Raw genomic sequence first — 22,042 nt, 5'->3', positions numbered from 1 at the left:
GTAAAATTAGATTATATACGATGCAAGCTACAAAATTCTTTATATTGCATGATCGAGTGGCTCCAGCGTGATGCTAGAATTTGAAACAGCTGCCAGCTGATAACGTTCTGATCTGAATATATTGGCGAATTTGTTGGTGATACAAGTTATTCCAATTCATCAATATGTTAGAAATCCAGCAACACCTGACAAAGGTAAAAAAGGTATTAAGAATGTTCAATGTTTTTCATTTGAGATAAAATATAAAACACTTTACAACACGAAACCCGATTGAACGCTTAAATAGGCAATTGAAATCTAAATTCCGTTCAATGTTTAGGGTGGGCCATGTAAAATTTGCTTTTTGAATCGGCTATAAAAAAACACTAATCAGTATTTTTTCAAACTTTTTTTTATTTTGAAGATTGAACATTGTCATTTATGAATGAAAAATAATATTGATCAAATAACACCCACGACTGGCTTTACAGTAGGCCATTCGATCAACCCAATTTTTAAGCACATTTTCGATTGTTTGGGCTCCAATTTCATGAATGGCAACTTCGATTTCGTGTGTTAAAGCACCAATGGTTCGCAGAGCATTTATCCTTAACGGCTCCCCACAAAAAATAGTCCAACGGGTTTAAATCACCGCTACGAGGCGGCCAATTGATATCGGAATATAGGCTGGTTATTCGGTTTTCAAAAACGGTAGCCAAAAGTTCGAGTGTAACTTTGGCAGTGTGACAAGTTGCACCGTTCTGTTGAAACCAATTGTCGTCCATGTCATCCCCTTCAATTTTTGGAAACAATGTCACGGTAATGCTCGCCATTTACTGTAACCGCGGAAGAAGAGGAAGACTCGCCACTTTGGAAATAGGTTTTCAATATTTCCCAATTTTGTTCAAGCGTATAGCGTCCCATTTCGTAAATGTCAAACCTTTAATTAAATTATGCATACATTTGACATGTCATTTGTGTTACCATTCTCAAACAAATAGGTGGTTCAAAAAGCAAACGCTATATGGCCCACCCATTACGAGATTACGGGAGGAACTGTAACTGTTTTCGAAAATGTTTGCCATTCTGAAAGTATGGTGGAGCGGGAAACAGATTTGCGCCTTCAGTGACGGTCAAGCTGCGCTAAAGGCTCTGGAGAACGCAAAGTAAACCTCATAGATTATTCAAGAATGTAAAAAGAAGTTTAATTCTGTTGCAATACATAATAAGCTCGTACTTATATGGGTTCCAGGACACTGCGGATCTCAAGAGAATGAGATTGCCGATGAATTGGCCCACTGTAGATCAGCGGTTCTCCGACAGGGACCAGAGTGAATAATCCGCATCATTTCTACAGGAATCAAGAAGTGGATCAGCGGCTATGTATATAATTTACATATAGAACGATGGTCCGGTCTGGAATGCTGCAGAACTGCAAAGTATTTTGTGACAAGCCCGAACAGAAAACTGATGGACTTTCCTCTAAAACTTGGTAGAACAGACGTTCGGTTGATGGTTGGTATTATTACAGTATTATTCGCCATTCCATTTATAGATGATCTCTGTCCAGCGTCTTTTGCTTCCATGATCTTTCACAGGTCAGCATCATTCAATTGTTTTCTTCTTATCGCACTTGGCTTCCATCCTCGGGTTGCAGCTGCATTAGTCTGATACTAGTCATCCCTTCAGGTCTTTTGGCTTTGGAATAATGCTTACATTCTATAACACAAGGTCGCCGAGATAGTGCATAAGCATTTCCATCCTGTTCTCGTTTTCAATGCTCCGATGTCGCTTTGGAGCCTTGCAATTTGTTCTTCCGGATGCTTGAACTGGAGTAATAATCTGAATGATGCATGTTCTGTTCTGAACTGGAATCGTTGACCATACAAGTGTTTGTAGAAATATTTTACCCACTCAACCCCAGCTAATAACGGTTCTCGCCTGGTCTTCTCTGGATTTCCGAAGACTTTGCTTAAGTAGGCGATTACTTTTTCTTACCCACTGATGATCTGTGACAGTACTCCACCTAATCCGTATGCGCTAGCATTTGTATCCATAACGACCTTTTGTTCCGCGACCGGAGACGCTAACATAAGTGCAGTACAAAGAGCTCTCTCAACTGCTGTAACGCTGGTTCTTAGTCCTTGTGTCTTACAAAAGTGCAAATTTTCTTGGAAAGATTGTGGACACATTTGCGAATCCTGGAACAAAACGACGATAATACGTGCACAGCGCTAAGAAACTTCGCACCTCCTGCACGTTTCTTGATCGTCGCTAATCTTTTACTGGTTTTATAATCTCCACGCCCTCGGTTGTCATCTCATGTCCAAGATATGTGGCTTTTGTTTTCAACAAGGCACACTTCTTCAATCGTATTACCGCGGAGGCGATGCGCTGAAGGACTTTTTCCAAATTTTTCAGATGGTCGCTAAAATGTTTACCCATAATGAAGATGTCATCGTCCTTCTTCTTAATTGGCGCGATAACGCATACGCGATTTTGGCCGAGTTAAACAAAGCTGGTACCGTATCGAATACTTTCTGAGCCGAAGCGTTTAGGACGGGCATGCCGAGAGAATTGTAGAGAGTGAATTTTGTTTGTCGAAAGAGGATTTTACTGCTCATTTGCCTACATAGTCCAAAGTAGCACTTGTTGGCAAGAGAGATTCTACGTTGGATTCCTAGGCTGACATTGTTATAGGTGTTACTGCTGGTTCCTAAATATACGAAGTCTGTTACAACCTCGAAATTATAACTGTCAACAGCGATGTGGGTGCCGATACGCAAGTGCGCCGACTGTTTGTCTGAAGACAGGAGATACTTCCTTTTGTCTTCGCTCACCACCAGACCCATTCGCTTTGCCTCTTTATCCAGTTTTGAGAAAGCAGAACTAACAGCGCGATTGGTAAAGCCGATGATGCCAATATCATCGGCACTCACCAACAACTGTACGGTCTTATACAAAATTGTGCCTGAGCCATTTAGTTCTGCAGCTCGCATGATCCTCTCCAACAACAGGTTAAAGAAGTTACACGACAGCGAGTCACCCTGCCTGAAACCTCGTTTGGTATCAAACGGCTTGGAGAGGTCCTTCCGAATCCTGAAAGCGCTGCTGGAATTGAGTAACGTCATCTTGCAAAGCCGTATTACTTTTGGGGGGATACCAAATTCAGACATCGCGGTATACAGGTAACTCATCTTCTTGCTGTTGAATGCAGATTTGAAATCGACGAAAAGGTGGTGTGTATCGATTCTCCTTTCATGGGTCTTTTCCAAGATTAGACGTATTGTGAATATTTGGTTGATGGTAGATTTTCCAGGTCTAAAGCCATACTAATAAGGTCCAATCAGTTGGTTGATGATGGGCTTCAGCCTTTCACACAATACGCTCACTAGAACCATATATCTCTTATTTAGGAGACTAGCCCCGCGGTAATTGACACAGATTTCAGGATCACCCTTCTTATGGATTGGGCAGAGCACACTCAAATTCCATTCGGCAAGCATGCTTTTATCGGACCATATTTTGCATAGAAGCTGATGCATACACCTTACCCCAATTTTGAATAGCTCAGCCCCGCTCCCATGTTTGAATAGCTCAGCCGGCAGTCCGTCGACTCCCGCGACTTTGTTGTTCTTTAGCCGCGTTATCGCTATTCTCACCTCGTCATGGTCGGGCTATCGGCATATTCACATTCTCTTTGACATGCGCAGCTTTCATTATTTAACAGGTTCGCGAAGTGTTCCCTCCATAGCTTAAGAATGCTCTGGATGTCAGTCACTAGATCGCCGTCTTTGTTCTTACAGGAAAATGCCCGTGTCTGGAAACCTTCTATAAACCGCCTAATTTTTTGGTAGAATTTTCGGGCGTTGTTCCTATTGGCCAGCATCTCAAGCTTCTCGCACTCATGTATTTCGGCCTCTCGTTTCTTCTTTCGGATAATATGTCTCTCTGCGCCCGATCGCAGCGTAGCTCTACCGGCAGCATCTTTCCTTTCTGCGGCAGCATGGCATTCCTCATCGTGCCATGCTCTATCCCTCGTGCATGCCGGTTTGTTGGACAGTACTCTCTGAGAGCAGGAGTGAGAGTCGAGTGGCGAATCTTCTGGCTGTCTGTTGTGATTGCAGCTCTTCGATGTTGAACAGTGTTCGCGTAAGCAGATGTTTTTTGCTGCACAGAGGCGAATGCCTTGAGTCAATATTAGGCCCTCGGATCGTACGTACATCTAATACACTAGAAGCATGTCTTCCATCTATCACAACATGATCGGACTGGTTTCGCGTTTTTTCGATCAGGATACAGCAAGTAGCTTTGTGTAACTTTTTCTGCTGGAATCTATTGCTGCAGACTACCATGTTCCGGGCCCGGCGAAGTCGGTCCGTTATCGGAAGTTTCGTTGAGCGGCCTGAATTTTCCGACTGTGGGACCAAAAGTTCTCTCCTTGCCACCCTGGCGTTGAGGTCGCCAAGCACGATTTTTGTGTCGTGGCGGGGGCAGTGCGACGAAGTCTCTCTCCCACAACAAATTCAACACCGAATTTGCGGGCCTTTGCATGGTAGCTGTAGTAGACGTGGGAAGGTCCTATGTTTTTCTTCCCTTGCCCCGTCCATCGCATTTCTTGAATGGCAGTGATGTCAGCCTTTACTTTTACGAGGACATCAACCAGCCGAGCAGAGGCACCTTCCCAATTAAGGGACTGTACATCCCTGGTGCATGCCCTCAAATCGTATTCCTTATTTCGCATGCAGGGGTCGTCATCAGTAAAGGTAGTTCTCCTCCGAGGCTTTGTATATATTTTCATTGGGGGGGATTTTTAAGTGGCGGGTCCCAAACCCAGAGCACAACCAGCTATTCGCCTTCTCACGTTGGCTCACTCCCGAACGGGTGTTCGGAAGCTACTCAGAGGATACTTGGGCTAATCCCGGAAGTTGTGAGCTGAACTATATGCAGAATAATCGTCCTGGCCACTCTCAAGTGAATAGCGATCAGTAAATTTCCCCACTTGCGTGGACTTCTGCATATGGAACCATCCTCCGAAGATCCAGATCGACTAAATACAAGCCCCATCAGACGCTTAAAGGTTGTTGGTACGTCGCATAATACGAATGATATCATAAAAACTGCCACATCCCATGCTGGAGACTGTCTTCTCACGATCGCAGTGTTCAATGTCTCCCTGTCAGTAATCACTTTTTAAATCAATCATGGACAACTATTTCGCGTTGGATAATGGGTAGCTATACTTTTTCGTGACTTCATTCAGCTTTCTATAATACGGTACGTCCATCTTTCTTTTTTACCAGCACAACCGGCACATAAACATTTGTAGTCCGACGGTTATCTTACAGCGATACCACTCGTTAATCCGTGGGATCAACGTATGCAACCACCTGCATTTTTGTGCCAGTCCCATTTGAATTGTCGTTCAGGTAGAACCTTTTCTGTTCATTTACCCGGATGTTTGTAAGCATTTTGCTAGCTATGACGCAGCGAACTTGTTCTACTGACCTGCAGTATTTCTTTAAAACTACACTTTTTGTTCTGGCCCAGATTGGGAAGGTATACAGCATTATAAAGTCAATCACTGTGGAAAGAATTTTTCTCCTAACGCCCTGTGGTCCTCCCATGTTCGGTAAGATACCCATAAGCGCGTTGTTAACCTTTGTCGCCTTCACACAGACAGCTCCAAGACTCGGTGGCAGGTTGGCTTTTTAATGGACCTGATGATATATATTGTGATTGGGAGATGATTGCAATGAGCGTGTATTTTGTCTGCCCATTTCCTTTTGCGCTTCCCATTTTTCCGGCGAACGCGAGATCAGTCACTGACTGTCCGTTTTGGTTCTTGAAAATCTGAACTGCGTGCTCCTCCAATAGCACCAGATTCAGGGAAGCGAAGAACTTTTCGAATAACCGACCTCTCGAATTTATTTTTGTGTTTTGCTCGGGTGTTTTCCCCTGAAATCTGTTTCCATTGAGGATAGGATGCAAACTGTTCCTGTGACCACCGGTTTGGCACAATGCCATGCACCACGCGTCGTATATCCGCTGCATTAAGTCAACGTATCGGCCATGTGCGCTTAGGGTATGTAGCGCTTTCAAAATAGTATCTGACGATGCAGCATTAGTAGTAGCCGAAATGTATCCAGTCGATACCATATGTTAGCAGAAGAGGCAGCAAAGCTTTTCGAGAGCAAAATCGAACGTTCTGCAGCAAGAGAAAGCAGCATGCAAGTTTGACAACGAATATGAAACAATTCAACCAACGGCCGTTGAACATACCTCTGCATCCCGGGCCTGAAATTTTGGCTTGAGTAAGGTAGATTTGTATTTTATACGGTTCTTAACTGGGCACGGATGCTTTAAGTCCCACATGCATCAGTCCAAACACGAATCTGACCCTATAGGGAAGAGACACTATTGAAAATCTGCAACACGTGTTTTTCGAATGCACGCGTTTTGGAAGCACAATACGACCGCTACGGTGCAAGTTCGCAGAAAACTGCACTTTCGAGTCACTTGTTCAAAGCATACTGGAAAGTAGTAAAAGATTCTGAGGACATTAGAAAGGCTCAGGCATAGCAGCGGCGGCAACGCATCCAACCAACTCTAAGGTGGCCAAGTGACAGTACTCTTTTAGCATTACCTACTGGTAAGAAAACGTAGGTAGAACGCATAGCACTGTATGTAGCTTGTGTGCTTTTTATGCAGCATATTTCTGGCCTTTTAATCTTTGCGTGCGTAGATCAACCGTTGCCATGTTTGCTAAAACCTTTTCGGTAGTCGCTTGATACTTCGCTGTATTGGCGTCTTTTTTACGCCTGAGCTCTATCAGCAAACCACTTTTTTGCGTAGATCACATACTTCTGACATCTTCATTATATTATAGAGGCAGGATGTTCTCGAATTTGCTGACTTTAATACCGTTTCCTCGATTCCTGTCGCTTATCATCGGTGATTGCTTATTTAAATTCATTTATTCGCAACTAACCTACTACTATAGGCCGTCCGGGTCACCGCAGCCTGCCGATCTTTCCGGTAGCTTATAGATCATCTATGCTGTCCGACCCTGTGGGAGCGTGGGCCTTGCATATACAGCCACTCATTCTGACTCAGGCGCTGACCCAACAGCCTAGTAAGCGGAAAGAAAGTAAGAAAGCACTGATGGGATTTCGAAACTACGGGCTCGAAATACACACGTGGTTGTAATACACCTCCAAGCAGATGTTTGTCTATTTTGGCCCGCGAGTAGTACTTGCTTGCTATAGTGGTTCACTTCATTACTTCTCGTTTACTCGCTCACACGTTTAACTTAACCCATTTTCTACCGCCGTTGCGTTTTCGCAACAGCAACTTGGAACCTTTGTGGCTACAGTAAAAAAAAGATATCTCTAAAATGTTATATTTCATATTGTAATTTGGACTTTTGACTTTATAATTATGCTCTAAGATTTTTTGTGTGCAAATTTGTTCCAAATCAGGACAAGTGTATAAAAAAGTGTGCAAAATAATAACTTTAAACTGAAACTGTTTGAGAACTAAAAATAGTTTTTTTACGTTTTCTACTAGTTTCTTAAAAATAAGACATGAAATAATAACATTATCATACCAGCTGCTAATGCAGCTGAAGTTTTCTTGCAAAAATAAACTCTTAAAAACAGGTGTTGCGAAAACGCAACGCTGGTTGAAACGACTCATATGACTTCAACGTTTTGATGACATTATTTTTGCCGGGAAAATTGTCATTTTCATATGGCAATTTGTACCATTAGTGCTATTATTTTTATTTGTGCAAGTAAAAATACATTTAGAAGTATTTCGTTGAAAGCTTTTATCGTTTTGGTAAGACTAATGTGCTCTTGATATTTTTTGTCAAAATTTTGTACCCTTACTTAATTCTTTATTGAAGAGTAACGGATCGTCGGCGTTTTTTAACCATTGGGGAAATAGAATCCTACATAAATACTTCGAGCAGTGAGGATGAAGGCGAAGTAGTTTCAGCTAAACGAATGAAAATTGTTAAGCCTATTTCGAAAAAAAATAACTTCTGTCGTATATAGGTATTCCACCAGCAGATGTTGATGCTGTAAGTGACGAAGAACTTATTGACGATAATGAGATGATAACAGAGGTACCAGCTATGACGGATGTTTGTGGAGAGTTGGAGGTCGAACATGAATCAGATGTGGAAGATTTTGCGTCGCCGCCGTCATGCTTAGTTGGAATACCTGATGATGGACCATCCTGTTCTGCAAAAACAACTAGGTTCACAGCAGAAAAAGATTTCGGTACATCAAACTGGAAAAAAACCAAACGAATTGATTTTAAATTTGGACCCCCTGACGAATCAGGTGTGGAATCTTTAAAAAGCAATATTGTTGATTCTATGAGTGAGTCTGAATATCTTATTCCTATGATAATTTTTGGCTCATAAAATTTTTCTTTCAGGTGGCAAAACACCATTTGAATTGTTTCTGCAGTTCTTCGACGAAGAAATAATGGAAATGCTGGTCGTGAATACAAATATGTATGCTCACCAAAATAATATCGTAGTGGATATTAGCAAACAACAGTTTGCTCGGAATTTTGATACTAAGTGGTTATCATAAAGTACTTCACGTTGAACATTATTGGAGTACACAGCAAACACTTGGTATACCTATAGTAAAGCAAGCTTTATCACGTAATAACTTCCAGTTGATCAAAAGAATATTTCATCTAATGGACAATTATGGCATTGATGCCACAGACAGATTTGCTAAAGTTCGTCCACTTATTGATGCACTGAATCGTAAGTACATGCAGTTTGCAGTTTTTGAAACGTTTCTGTCAATTGATGAACAAATGATACCATATTTTGGTCGACATTCGTGCAAAATGTTTATTCGTAACAAACCAATTCGATTTGGTTTCAAGTATTGGGCTCTTTGTTCAGACAGCGATTATTTATATGCAGTAGCACCATATGGAGGATCGAGTGTACCTTATGAAAAGAATGTAGGCTTAGGCGCTTCTGTTGTTCTATCATTGTTAGAAAACGTTCGAAATGCAGATAGCCATGCCATATATTTTGATAATTTTTTTCGTCATACTATTTGTTTTGTTTGTTGAGTGAAAAACGTTTCAGAGCAACAGGAACTGTAAGATCAAATCGTCTTAAGAGGTGCAGAGAAATTGCTAAGCACTGGAAAAAAACTGAAAAAACACCAATACGACTACTGTTCCGAGATAAATAATAAATTATTTGTTGCTCGTTGGCAAGATAATGCAGAAGTAACAGTCATTTCTAATTTCAAGTCTGTCGACCCACTAGCTGTCTAAAAACGTTGGTGCAAAGCCGAGAAGAAAAAAGTATCTGTTGAACAACCTGGACTTATTCATGACTACAATCAACACATGGGAGGGGTAGACCTACATGATAATGCCGTAGCTAGCTATCGCGTTGGTATTCGTGTGAAAAAAATGGTGGTGGCCGTTATGGACTAATTCAGTAAATAGTACCACTGTTAACGCATGGAAAATTCATTGCCTGATTTGTAAGGCAGAAGGAACTCGCCATATGTCTCAAATTTCTTTTAAAACTGAAATTGCAGAATCTTTACTTTTATATTGTGAAGAAGTATCTGATGAAATAAGTGATTCATCAGACATCGAAGAAGCAGAGAGACCAGTCCATTTACCTCGCATAAATGTTCGTGATCATGTCGTATGGAAACCTCCAGGCAACAAACGTAAAAGATGCACAAGCTGTTTATGACTGTAAAAAATGTAATTTGAGATTAAATCCAAAATGTTTTGATGAATACCATACAGATTTAGGAAATAAGAAAAAATAATGTTTTTTTAAATATTGCAAAACTATTACATTGTTAACTTAACAAAATACAACTATATTAATAAAGAGAATTCAAAAAAATACCCAACTACAACTCTGCGTAAGTTATATTATTTCTATGAATAAAATCACAGCGTTTTCGCAACAGTCTGTCCTGGTGCATCCGGAAGACTATCGGTCTGAAAATTTGTAAAGGTGCTCAGGAGTCCTTTAATACCAACCATACAAAATTTCACGCAATTATCTACACGGAATCTATTACCGGTAGAAGATGGGTTAATACGTATAATAATAAATAAATAATTGGCGCGTACACTTCTGTTAGGTGTTTGGCCGAGCTCCTCCTCCTATTTGTGGTGTGCGTCTTGATGTTGTTCCACAAATGGAGGGACCTACAGTTTCAAGCCGACTCCGAACGGCAGATATTTTTATGAGGAGCTTTTTCATGGCAGAAATACACTCGGAGGTTTGCCATTGCCTGCCGAGGGGCGACCGCTATTAGAAAAATGTTTTTATTAATTTTGCCTTCACCGAGATTCGAACTAACGACCTCTCGGTGAATTCCGAATGGTAATCACGCACCAACCCATTCGGCTACGGCGGCCGCATACGTATCAGAGAACGTTAAATATAGAGAAGTCTCAATGACTGAAATGGCAGCACTTTTCAGGGGTACTCGTTTTGCGCGCGTGGTACACAACAGCGACATTTTTCAGAGAACGTTAACAGAAATATGCTCAACTGCAGAAATTTAACAGCTTTTGAGAATTAAGAGCTTTTTTTTGGAAACTTTCCGTTTTGTGCCAAAGTTAGGTTACAGGTGCTTTTTGTCTCTTTATTTGCATGAAAATTCATTTTTGAATTTGAATTGATTTTGCGTAATTTGCGCCAAAATTTCCATGTCAAACCAAAAGAGTCTAATGAACTTTAGTTTGAGAAAAACTTTTGATTGACGTCGCGCAATTTTCAAACGCTTTCGATTTTCCGAATTTTTTTAAACTTTTTCGATTTAAAAATGAGCAGAACGTGTCGTGTGCGCGATTGTTATTTAAAAAAACAGTGAAGTGAAATTATTTTCTTTCCCACAGGACCCCATATTAGCAGACAAATGGAGGCAGAATTTGCATATTGCCAGGACGGAACATCTTCCACCCCACAACTCATTTGTGTGTGTAAAACACTTTGAGGCATGTGTTGTGGGGGGACAATGTTTGAAAATGGGTGCCATCCCCACCCTTCGTTTAGGTAAGTTTTTGCGCAATACATAAGTAGGTATGTGTGTTTTTATATTTCGCTAAAGCGAACCTACAAGAATATCAAACACACATACCTACATATGTATTGCATACATTTGATATAATATTAGGGTGGATAGGTTTTATTGAGGGTGAGGTTTGCTAACTGGTAGCATTAGAGTTTTGAGGCAGGAAAGTGGAGGAAGTTAAGAAATTTAAATTATTTTTGAATGTGTATGTGCATATATTTCATAGAAAATAATTTTTTATTAATAACCATAATATTACAATACCCGGCATCCGTTACTATGCCTTGTTGAATAAAATCAAAACAACCAATCAGAAAAATATCAAGCAAAATTATTTTTATTAATTTTCTATCTCAAACCGTTTTTGAACTTTGCATTTGAACAGCTTATGCGGATTGTGAAGTCTAGAGTGTGCTATAAATAGTGGGAAATAGGGAAAACTAAGAGTTTTTAGATTAAATTGAAGCAAATATTATTTATTTATTATTATTTATTATTACTAAGTCAAAACATACAACCATAGGTTATTTTTACAATGATTGACCTTAAGAATAGTTTACATAAAAAGATAAACAGTAAAATCAAAATTAAAATTAAAATTACAGATAGTAGTAAAGATAAAGTATTAAAAGGAAAGTAAGGTAAAAATAGTAGTAGTAGGAGTAGGGACTAATAGGAAGAGATTTAAAGTACATTCAGCAATATTCGATTATTAGTGATGAATGAGAGTGGTGGCGCGGCCTGGGGGCTGTGGGAAGGGAGTTCCATCATAAAAACATGCCTATAACCTTCTTTGAATTATTATACGTTTATATTATATTATAAAATAAATTTTCTTAATAGGGCACGACGATGACCCTACATACAGCTGTACAATTTCAAAAAAGCAACGGAGCTGTTGCGTGGTAGGATGCGTGGTGGAAAAGGGTCATACGTTGTACGAATTTCCTCGACGAGGAGAGGCTCGAATTAGTTGGGCCCTGGCTTGCAACGTGCAACCAGCAGATTCTGACAGGCTATATGTTTGTAAGCGCCACTTTAGTCCAGAGCAAGTAACTCGTTATAAAGTTTTAGATGGGGCTGTTCCATCTTTAAGATTAGAGCCAGTTACTAGAAGTCGCTCACCTAGTACTGGCTCTGATTGGGTTTGCCCGCCCGTTACTAAAGTGTACGTAAATCGTACAGTAGGTGTAGGTGTAGCAAATGATCTCACGTTAGAAGAATTCGAAAAATATTCTATGCTAGAGGAAACAAGGCAGGTACCCAAAAACAAAAACATCTGTGAGGGCTTAGAAATCACAAGCAGTAGCGAACGATTTGCTCAGGCTGCTCGTTATTATCGGAGCAATGAAATAAAATTAAAAAAAAGAATTCAAGAGTTAGAAGCAGAAAATGAGAAGCTACTGCAAAAATATAAATATTTGTGTACTCGTGCAGTTCTTGCGGAAGAAACTTCAAGCAGTGATGCTGTAACTTTCGCATGAATGATCGTCAGTGGCCAAAAAAATCGTTATAGCGAGGAGGAAAAGACATTGGCCCAAAACATCAATTATATGTCCTCCAAAGCATATACGTTTATGCGTGACGATCTAGGTTTTGCTTTGCCCCATAAATCATCCCTTTCGCGTTGGCGCCCCATCAAATATGTTGTTCCGGGGTTCGATGCCAATTTTTTTTTTTTTTTTTTTTTCGAACTCCATTTATTCCATACAATCTGTCATAACAATAACAATAAGTACTATTTTTACCTACAATTTAAATAAGAATAGCTTAGAGTAAGAATTCCCAGTGGAATTCGTTACTTAATAATGAGCAACATATAACATATACATATATTATACAATTTTACAACTTTTGCATTTACGTATATTACGGTTTAAATCTTTGCATTAAATCGTTAGGCTGACATTTTTTTAATCTTGAGGAGTAGCTTATCTTGGAAAGGTTATTTGCTCGATTATTCGGATGAGTGGCAAGTCGGTTGTTGTATCTCTGGCTGAGGTTGTTTATTTCTTCGAAAACTGTCGTAACTTTTAGGTCACGGTGCAATATCTCGTTTCGTACAAACCATGGCGCATTGGCACACATGCGGAGCACCTTTGACTGAAATCTTTGCATGATTTCTAGATTTGATTTTGCTGCTGAGCCCCATAATTGAACGCCATACGTCCATATCGGTTTCAGAATAGCTTTGTAGATAAGCACCTTATTGTCTAGTGTAAGTGCTGAATTGTAGCCGATTAACCAGTGTAGTGATCGCAATTTCAGTCCAAGTTGCTTTCGCTTTAAAAATATATGCGATCGCCAAGTAAGACGCCGGTCTAATAGAATACCTAAATATTTTATCTGTTTGTGGTATTGGAACGCTGTTAAGAGATACGGCAGGACATGAGCCATTTCGAAGAGTGAATGTTATCTGCGTCGATTTGCTTTCGTTAGCTTTTATGCGCCATTTTTTCATCCAGCCGCTAACACTGTTAAGGTTTTCTTGTAGGTAATCAGAAGCAATTGAGGGAAGGGTACTCCTGGCCATGACGACTGTATCATCTGCATACGTGGCTGTATATGTGTTCTTTGATAGTGGAAGATCTGCCGTGAACAAAGTGTACAAGACGGGGCCTAGAACACTTCCTTGTGGTACACCTGCTCTGATTGCGTGAAGGTTAGTGGTTTCGTTGTTTACTTTAACAAGAAAATGTCTATTTTGCAAATATGACTTTATGAGCATATAACAGTTGTGCGGTAAGCCCTGCTTAAGCTTGTATAGCAGGCCTTCATGCCAGACTTTATCGAAGGCTTGCGTTATATCTAAAAATGCCGCTGTACAGAATTGCCGCCTCTCAAGTGCTTGTCTAGCGAAATCATACACACAATTAACTTGCTCTATGGTGGAGTGATACTTACGAAAACCAAATTGGTGGGCTGGAATGAGATTTCTTTGCGCAATTATTGGATTTATCCTTTTTAAAAGCAGCTTTTCGAAGAGCTTGGAGGCAACAGGCAATAGACTTATTGGCCTGTAATTGGATACCACGCTCGGGGTCTTCCCTGGCTTTTGTATAAGGATGATTTCAGCAACTTTCCATTGAGTTGGGAAATACTCTTGTTTTATCATCGCGTTAAATATAATGGTGAGGAATTTGTATCCACATTTGGGCAGTTCTTTTAAAACCTTACTAGTTATTAGATCGTAACCTGGCGCCTTTTTGGTTTTGAGAGTTTTGGTTGCTGCGTATCTAACTTCTTTCCAGGTAAATCGTACAGTCGGAAAATCCATTTGAAACGGAGCTGAGAGAAATTCGTTAACTTCTGAGTCTACCTCCACACTTTGACTCGGAAATGGTTGGAAAACATTTGATAGGTGTTTGGCAAACTCTATTCTTTTTGTTTATCAGTTTTTGCCCAATCTCCACTACACGTTTTTATCGCTGCGTTGTGAGGCGTTGGTTGTGAGATCTTTTTCGTTGCCTTCCAGAGTGAGTAGTCAGTAGCTTCCGTGGGTGACAAGTTGGATAAGTATTCATGCAGTTCTGAATTTTTTGCGTCTCTTATAGTGTTTTTTAATTGTTTTGTGAGCTTATTTAGTTTTTTTTTGTCGTTTCTGTTTCTGGTGTTTTGCCATATGCGCCGAAGCTTGCGTTTTTCTGATATTAAAATTTTGACGTGATCGTTAATGTGCGCTTCAGCGTGAGTGTGCTTAATTTCCGGCGTAGCGGTCCACGCAGCTCTTTGAATGCAGTTGTTGAAAATCTCAACGGCCGTGTCCAGATCAGAGTTGGATTTTAGTGGAATATTTAGGCACAGTGTATCCTCGACTAGTTCTTTAAAGTATTCCCAGTTTGTCATTTTATTGTGTAGCTTTGGTGTCATTTCCTTTTTTTGAAAACAAGAGTTTATTGTTAACAGCAAAGGTGAGTGGTCTGATGAGAGATCTAAACATGTGTCTATGGAGACCTGATTTTTAGATACACCTTTGCATATGCAAAAATCTATAAGATCCGGTGTTTTATTTGGGTCACTAGGCCAGTAAGTGGGTTGTCCTGTTGAGACGTGGAATAATTTATTGACCTGCATGGCTTTGAGGAGTTCGCGCCCTCTTGGAGTTATTAAGCGTGAGCCCCATTGCGGATGTTTCGCATTGTAGTCGCCACCTGCTATAAATCTAGGTCCCAACGATTTGAAATACCTTTGGTATTCAACGCTTTTTATTGATTGATTTGGAGTGCAGTACACAGAAGCAATCACAAGAGAGCTCTTTCCATCTGTGACTGTTATAGCAGTCGACTATAGATTGTAATTTTTAGTGTTTCCATGAACCATATGCGCAATATTATTTTTGATTAAGATGGCTGTGCCTCCTCTTGCTGTACCAGCAGGATGATTTGTGTGGTATAAATCATATTTTGGAATTTTTACGTAACATTTGTCTGTCAAGTGTGTTTCAGATATTAACATTATGTCAATATTTTTATCTGCTAGAAATACTTCCACTTCATAGCGGTGTTGGATGAGCCCATTGGCATTCCAAATTGCAAGCAGCAGCGGCCTATTCATTTTGGAACATTCGGAAGCATGGCTGTAAGCAGATTGAGTACAGTACCCATCTGTTCGACTAGAGTTCTGACCATTCTTTTCAGTTCTTCTATTTCATTATTAGTTTCTTTCTGAACAGTACCTTTTTCAGTAGTTGGTTGTGGTTTTTCTTGTGCTCCATTATTGATTTTCAGAGCTTCCGCGTGGGACAGCGTGTTTTTTGTTATTGCGGGTTGCGAGATTTCGGAGTTAGGCACAACATTTGGCAGCTCTTTTTTTCGCAGCGTTGGGTACGTTCTTCGTTGCAGGTCTTTGTAAATAGTGCAACCCTTGTAATTAGCGGGATGGTTACCATCACATAGCACGCATTTAACTTCCTTTGAAATACCCCTTTTTGGACAGTCAATGGTTAAGTGATTACCAACGCATTTAACGCATCTTGGACTACGATTGCAAAAGTGCTTTGTATGCCCGTAGCGTTGACATCTTGTGCATTGTGGAATTTCGCGCCGTTTTCTTGGTGCTTCAAATTTAATTTTTGTATAAAGCAGATTATCGCATGCATATAACTCTTTATTTTTGTTGCCTACTTTGAGGCTAATGTAGAACATTGGAAGCGGTTTTTTTGTTTTCCATTGACGCATATTGCAAATATTTACCACTTGGTGGCCGAGGTTTTCTATTGCTTCACAAATGTCGTCTGTGGGTGTCGATGAATGCATACCTTTAAGGACTATATTAAAGTTACGTTCTTGTTTTAATTTATATGTATGGAACTCAGTTTTCTTTTCCGCTAGGGCCGCAGTTATTGCAGTGTATTGCTTTGCTGACTGCGGTTGGATTTTAACCTCGCTTCCTCCAGTAACTTTTAATACGAAGCCATCTACGGCAACATTTAAGAGTAGGTCTTGAAGTGGCTGGATGTTGCTCACTCCAGATACAAATATCGGTGGGGGCCTAGGTTCCTTGCGCGTTTGAGGTGGGGGGGTACTACGATTGATTTCCTCTTGGTCGAGTACTGCGAATCGATTTGAGTTGCTTGCAGATGGCGATGCTAGCCAGTAGTTATCAAGCTTTGATTGTTTTGTTTTATTAGGTGTAAATTTACCTGGACTAGATCTCCCGCGCTTTGCAGGCGTAGCACCTTTATTCATGTTTTTCAAGTTATTTGTGATACCTTTCGGAGAGGTCGATTTATCTTTAGTTGTTGGTGACTCATACTGAGAGCTCCAAGATTTTTTTTGTCTGCATGTTTGATCGCTTGTTTGCGCAAACTTTTGTTTGATTGGCGACTGAGCTGCGTACATGCCTTTATAAGTTTAATGTAGTGTGTAAAGTAAATTTACGTTTTACAACACTGTATTCGAATGTCAGCTGCTTTTCAGCTACGTGAAACAGCTATAGTGTTAAATTTGTTTGTGAGTTCACTTTCTCTTTTAGTTTTTTGAGTGTTTTTTGTTATAATAAAATGAACAAAAAAGTTTATTATTTCAATCAAAATTTGACAAATTTGCCTTCACAGCGCTATGGAGATAGCTGGTTTTTGCGACCCGATAGCAGCTACGAGAGCTGCTATTTTTTGTGGCGTTTTTCGCTTTTGGCGCGCCCGCACTGCGTGACTCTTTTAGATTCTTCCCGGAGCCACTTCACACACGTCCGCTCGGTAAGAAAGAGAAAACACCAATGTCTGTGATAATTTAGAAAAAATTGTTTCAAATATGTCCGACACCGAACGCATAAGCGTTCTATTATTCGATGAAATTATCATCAAGTCGGACTTGAGCTATAATAAAGCTAGAGATGTTATCGATGGGTTTGTAGACCATGGGGAAGGTCAACGCGAAAACAAAATTGGGAATAAATGTTTATTTTTCATGGTTAAGGGATTGTGCTCCAAATGGAAATACGTGTTTTCGTATTATATCTCCAGTGGTGGTATACGTACGGAGACATTGATGTCCATTTTGGACAAAAATGTCGCACAACTAAAAAAAATGGGGTTAAATTTGAAAGGTATAGTTTGCGATCAAGGGCCCTCCAACAGTAGTATCTTTAAATCTTTGGGGATTTATGAGGATAGCCCCTTTTACGTGCACGAAGGCACAAAAATTTTTTGCATGTTCGATTACTGTCACTTGATAAAGTCCGTCCGAAATACCTTGATGAAATATGACATCTTAACATCAGATGGAGTGACAAGCTTCAAGGTGATTGAAAAATTGTTTGATATAGATCAAATGAATCCCCATTTTAAAATTTGTCCGAAACTAACGGAGGCCCATATATATCCCAATTTTATGGATAAAATGAGCGTTTCACGCGCGACTCAGGTCCTGAGCAATTCGGTAGCCTCTGGTATCGACATGGCCTTGTCCCAAAATTTATTAGGCAGTGACGACTACGTGATAAAATGCGCTAAGCCCACACAGATGTTCGTTAAAAAAATGAATGATCTGTTCGATGAATTGGATGCAAAAAGATTCCAGTCGAAAAATCCTTCAAAATGTCCGATTAGGCGGGGTGACAGCAAAAAAATTGATAGATTGAATGAACATCTAGATTTTTTGCGGTCATTCCAGTTGCCGGAAAGCGCACGCGTGCAGTGCATCGAAGGTTTCCGCATAACGATTTCAGCGATACAAATGTTATGCGAGGAACTTTTCATTGAGCACAGCTCCCTCAAATTTATTTTCACCGGGAAAATGAATCAAGATGCGTTAGAAAACTTTTTCTATCGCATACGAGCTAGTCAGGGTATGAATACCCATCCCTCAGCTCACGAAATTCAATACATAGTTGCGCGACTGATCTCAATGAAAATTTTACGCCAGAGATTTGAGAAGAAAGGTTCTAATTGTACAGATGATGACGATATAAATTTAGATTGGTATATAGGCCCCGAGGATCGTCATCTTGAGACAGAGGTAGGAGACCAGCGAAATGAGGATCTCGTTTTAGAAGAGATTGATGTGGAAGACATACATTTTGCTGAAGAAAGTAATGAAGCTGAGGTACAAGTGCAGCGTTACTTCACAGGCTATGGTATTTACCAGAAAATGCTGTGCAAGTTAAAATGTGAAAAGTGCACCCACGCCATGACGAAAACAAAAGGGGAGCTGAAGTTGCATTCAGAAGCCCTGATAAGATCAAAAAACTTCACGGATGACAGCGATTTAAGGCTTGTCAATCCTGAAGACAGGGTTTTCGAAGTGTGTCGACTCCAAATGGTGTGGTACCGTCAGCTCTTCGCAAAATATGCCCACATTGCAGGTCTTAGGTGTTTAATGTTGTCCGCTCTAAAAGAAAAAACACAAAAAGTGTGTCCCGACTGGTTTGTAGGATCTGGCGAGTGTAGAGATCATCGCGAGAAGCTATTAGATTTTCTCTTAACTGTCCTTTTATTCAAGAATGCAAAGTGGCTCTTGCGAAATGAGGTCAATAAAGTCAAAGAAAGAAAACTACAAAGTAAATTAAAAAAGCTGTAGGTTGTAAGCCAGGGCCCCACGAAAAGAGATTCGCCGTTCACACAGGTAATTAATAATCTATTAGCTATCTTTTGCATATGATGATACCTATTCTTTTATTTCAGGGTTTTCCACTTTTCTATATTTCAGGTTTTTTTTATTTATATATTTTACAGGTATTTTCCGTTTCAGGTTTTCTCTATTTTTTAGTCTATTTTACAGGTTTCTTTTTTATTTTTTCTTCTCTTTCAGCTAGCACCCGAGCCTAGATTTTTAAGCACTACAATTTTTTCTTAATCATGATGGATTGAGAGTAGTGTTTTAAAAATCAGGTAAATCGCAATGACTTAATCGATGTCAATATCGAAGTCGTGTGAGAAATTGTTATAGTATGAGAACAATTTCGTAATTCGTGCTTTCTCAATTTTATATTTTTTTTTTCATTTCAGGAAATGTAAATACCTATTATTTATAGCATTGTAATATATATACATGTATATATAAGATTACTTAAATTACTTGTGAATAAAAATAAAAAATTAAAATTAAAAAAAATAGTATTTCATTTTCTTAAGGATAACAATATTTATTTGGTAAGAGGATCTTAAAGAAACATATACCAATAATATAATTGACAGGATTTCATTACAATATCAATATATTCGTTCAGCTCAATAAAATAAATATCTGCATATGAAAAATCGTTCCTATGGACGTGCAAAAGCAAACACACATATATAGTACATAAATACATGCATACAAACTGCCATAGCCATACATACATATGAAGCTGCGAGCACTTGCGACAGAAGAAGTATTTCGATTTGCTATTGCTGTCGAGAATTTAGAACACATATTTACATACATATATTGATGCATACATATGTACGGAGCCGCGGCCACTCGACTTGACAAAAATTGAAGATTTACCAAATATTGGCAAATAATTCAACGCGAAATATTACAATATTGACTATTTTCGAATTGGCGAGAAAATTGGCATATGGGCATATGAGCATATGAGTTCGAACTTAGTGTTATAGAATATTTTGGATTTTTCAGCGTCGTTGCGACTAAAAAAATCTGACCGCTGCGACTGCGCCTATGAATGTATTTTGTTCTTGCAGTCGCTCGGCTTATAATTTTAGCTTTGGAAACATACGCGTGCAGAGGCATAAAGCCAGTGCTTTGTGTGTGCTGTTGTATGTACATACATATGTATGTATATACTAATAAGCATAGTTTTGCTGGGAGTCGAGAATGTATGTATATGTATGTACGGACATACATACAATAGGGCATCAATATGCCAATACGTGAGGTAGGTCATGGTTGCTTCAGTACATTGAACTTTTGCTTAATTGTTTCTTACATGTGTATGCATACATGTACATACATATGTTTGTAGTAAGAAACAGTTTAAACAGATTTTGTTACTAATCCAAATATACATACTTACAGTAACATACGAATATGCTTTTTTATCCTATAAAATATGTAAATATGGAGGATATCTTGGGTTTGTTAAAATTATTCTTTTATTTATTTTGAATATCAAAACTTGTATACAAACCATGCTTGTATACCTCCTGCAATAGGATGTGGATGAAAAATTACAGAACAGAAATAAAAACGTAATGCCTCAAATGCCTTGCAAAATGCTGTCGGTCAATTTTATTTCAAACAAATGTATGTATAACAATGCCCAATTTGTTTTTGTCCAAAAATAACAAATATATATGTATATGCAAATACATACGTTTCTTTGAAGTTTTCTTTTATTTATTTTAAATTTCAAAGTTTTATACTATCTATAAAATGCATACATATATTATTCCATGTAATAAATCTAAATTGAAAAAAATTTCGTTTGCAAAGGAACAAATGAATGCATATTCAAATGTAAATATGATATATACATACATATGTAACACTATAAGAATTGAAGATCCAATTGAACTTTTGCACAAACATAGCTAACATAATACATATACATATGTATGTATATATTGATATACATATATTTACATACATATGTCAAAATACCAGAGCACTTGTATGTAAAAATTTTCATCAAATTTGTAAAGTTTTCAATTTACTAAAATGCACATACCAAGATGTGAGAGGTCGTTTTATAGTGCATTTTTTTAAATTAAATCAAAATATTAAAGTTACTTTGATTTGAAATGTTGGCGCATATAATAAATATTCAAATTATTCATCAATAATCATTTAGTTGAATAAATTTTCATTCATCAAGGGAACATACATATGTAGAAATGAACAAGCAAATTCTTTGCAAAATGCCGTCGGCTAATCGTCAATTTGATTTTCTACAGAAGCAAAAGCAGAGAACGTTATGATATACAGAGAACGTTCTCTGTGTGCAGAGCCAATATAGGAAGAGAGAATTCACTGCAATCAGCTCTGTTAAACCCCGGCCGCGGTTAGACTTCATTTTTGACAATTCACACCATTCGTAGCTCGTGAGACTTCTCTATATTTAACGTTCTCTGTACGTATCGTAATTTCTAGATCTGGCAGCACGTATCTTCTCTCGAAATCTGCTTCGCCACAGCGAAGTGGGTATCATAGGAGTAGCCTTCTCAAAACAGTTACTTAATTTTTCGCGATTTTGACAAGTCTTGCGTCATTTCCCTTTCTAATACAAAACAAAAGAACGAAACAAAGAAGTAGGAGTAATTACATGTTTGTGAAAATTCAGTCAATGGCTTGGTAGTACTGTTATATGCGAGATTTAAACGAAACAAACAAATTGTTTGTGCCATGTGTTAAATTGTAAAAGCACAAATTAGTATTATGCCTCCAAATGCAGTTTGTTTGCGTTGTTATGCGGAATATGCCGTGGCAAGAAAATGTGTTTTGGGTGCGTATAATTTCTTGTGTTTGATTGTTTGCATTGCTTTCCCCTACTCTTCCTCTTCATAAAAATGTAATTCTCCTTCC

At 39.0% G+C, this 22,042-nt stretch overlaps 1 protein-coding gene across 1 annotated transcript; it reads left to right on the top strand.

The window, feature by feature from the left end:
- Positions 1-17,073: 17,073 nt before the first annotated feature.
- On the top strand, positions 17,074-19,765 carry LOC128869435 (uncharacterized). Its single transcript, XM_054111987.1, has 2 exons — positions 17,074-19,141; positions 19,201-19,765. Exon 1 carries the CDS (start codon positions 17,330-17,332, stop codon positions 19,094-19,096), a length of 1,767 nt encoding a protein of 588 aa, XP_053967962.1. The 5' UTR covers positions 17,074-17,329; the 3' UTR covers positions 19,097-19,141; positions 19,201-19,765.
- Positions 19,766-22,042: the final 2,277 nt, after the last annotated feature.

This window comes from Anastrepha ludens, chromosome X (assembly GCF_028408465.1).
Source record: "Anastrepha ludens isolate Willacy chromosome X, idAnaLude1.1, whole genome shotgun sequence".
NCBI classification, from domain to species: domain Eukaryota; kingdom Metazoa; phylum Arthropoda; class Insecta; order Diptera; family Tephritidae; genus Anastrepha; species Anastrepha ludens.
The sequence above is the reverse complement of the archived record's forward strand: the minus strand, read 5'-3'. Positions and strand labels throughout refer to the sequence as shown.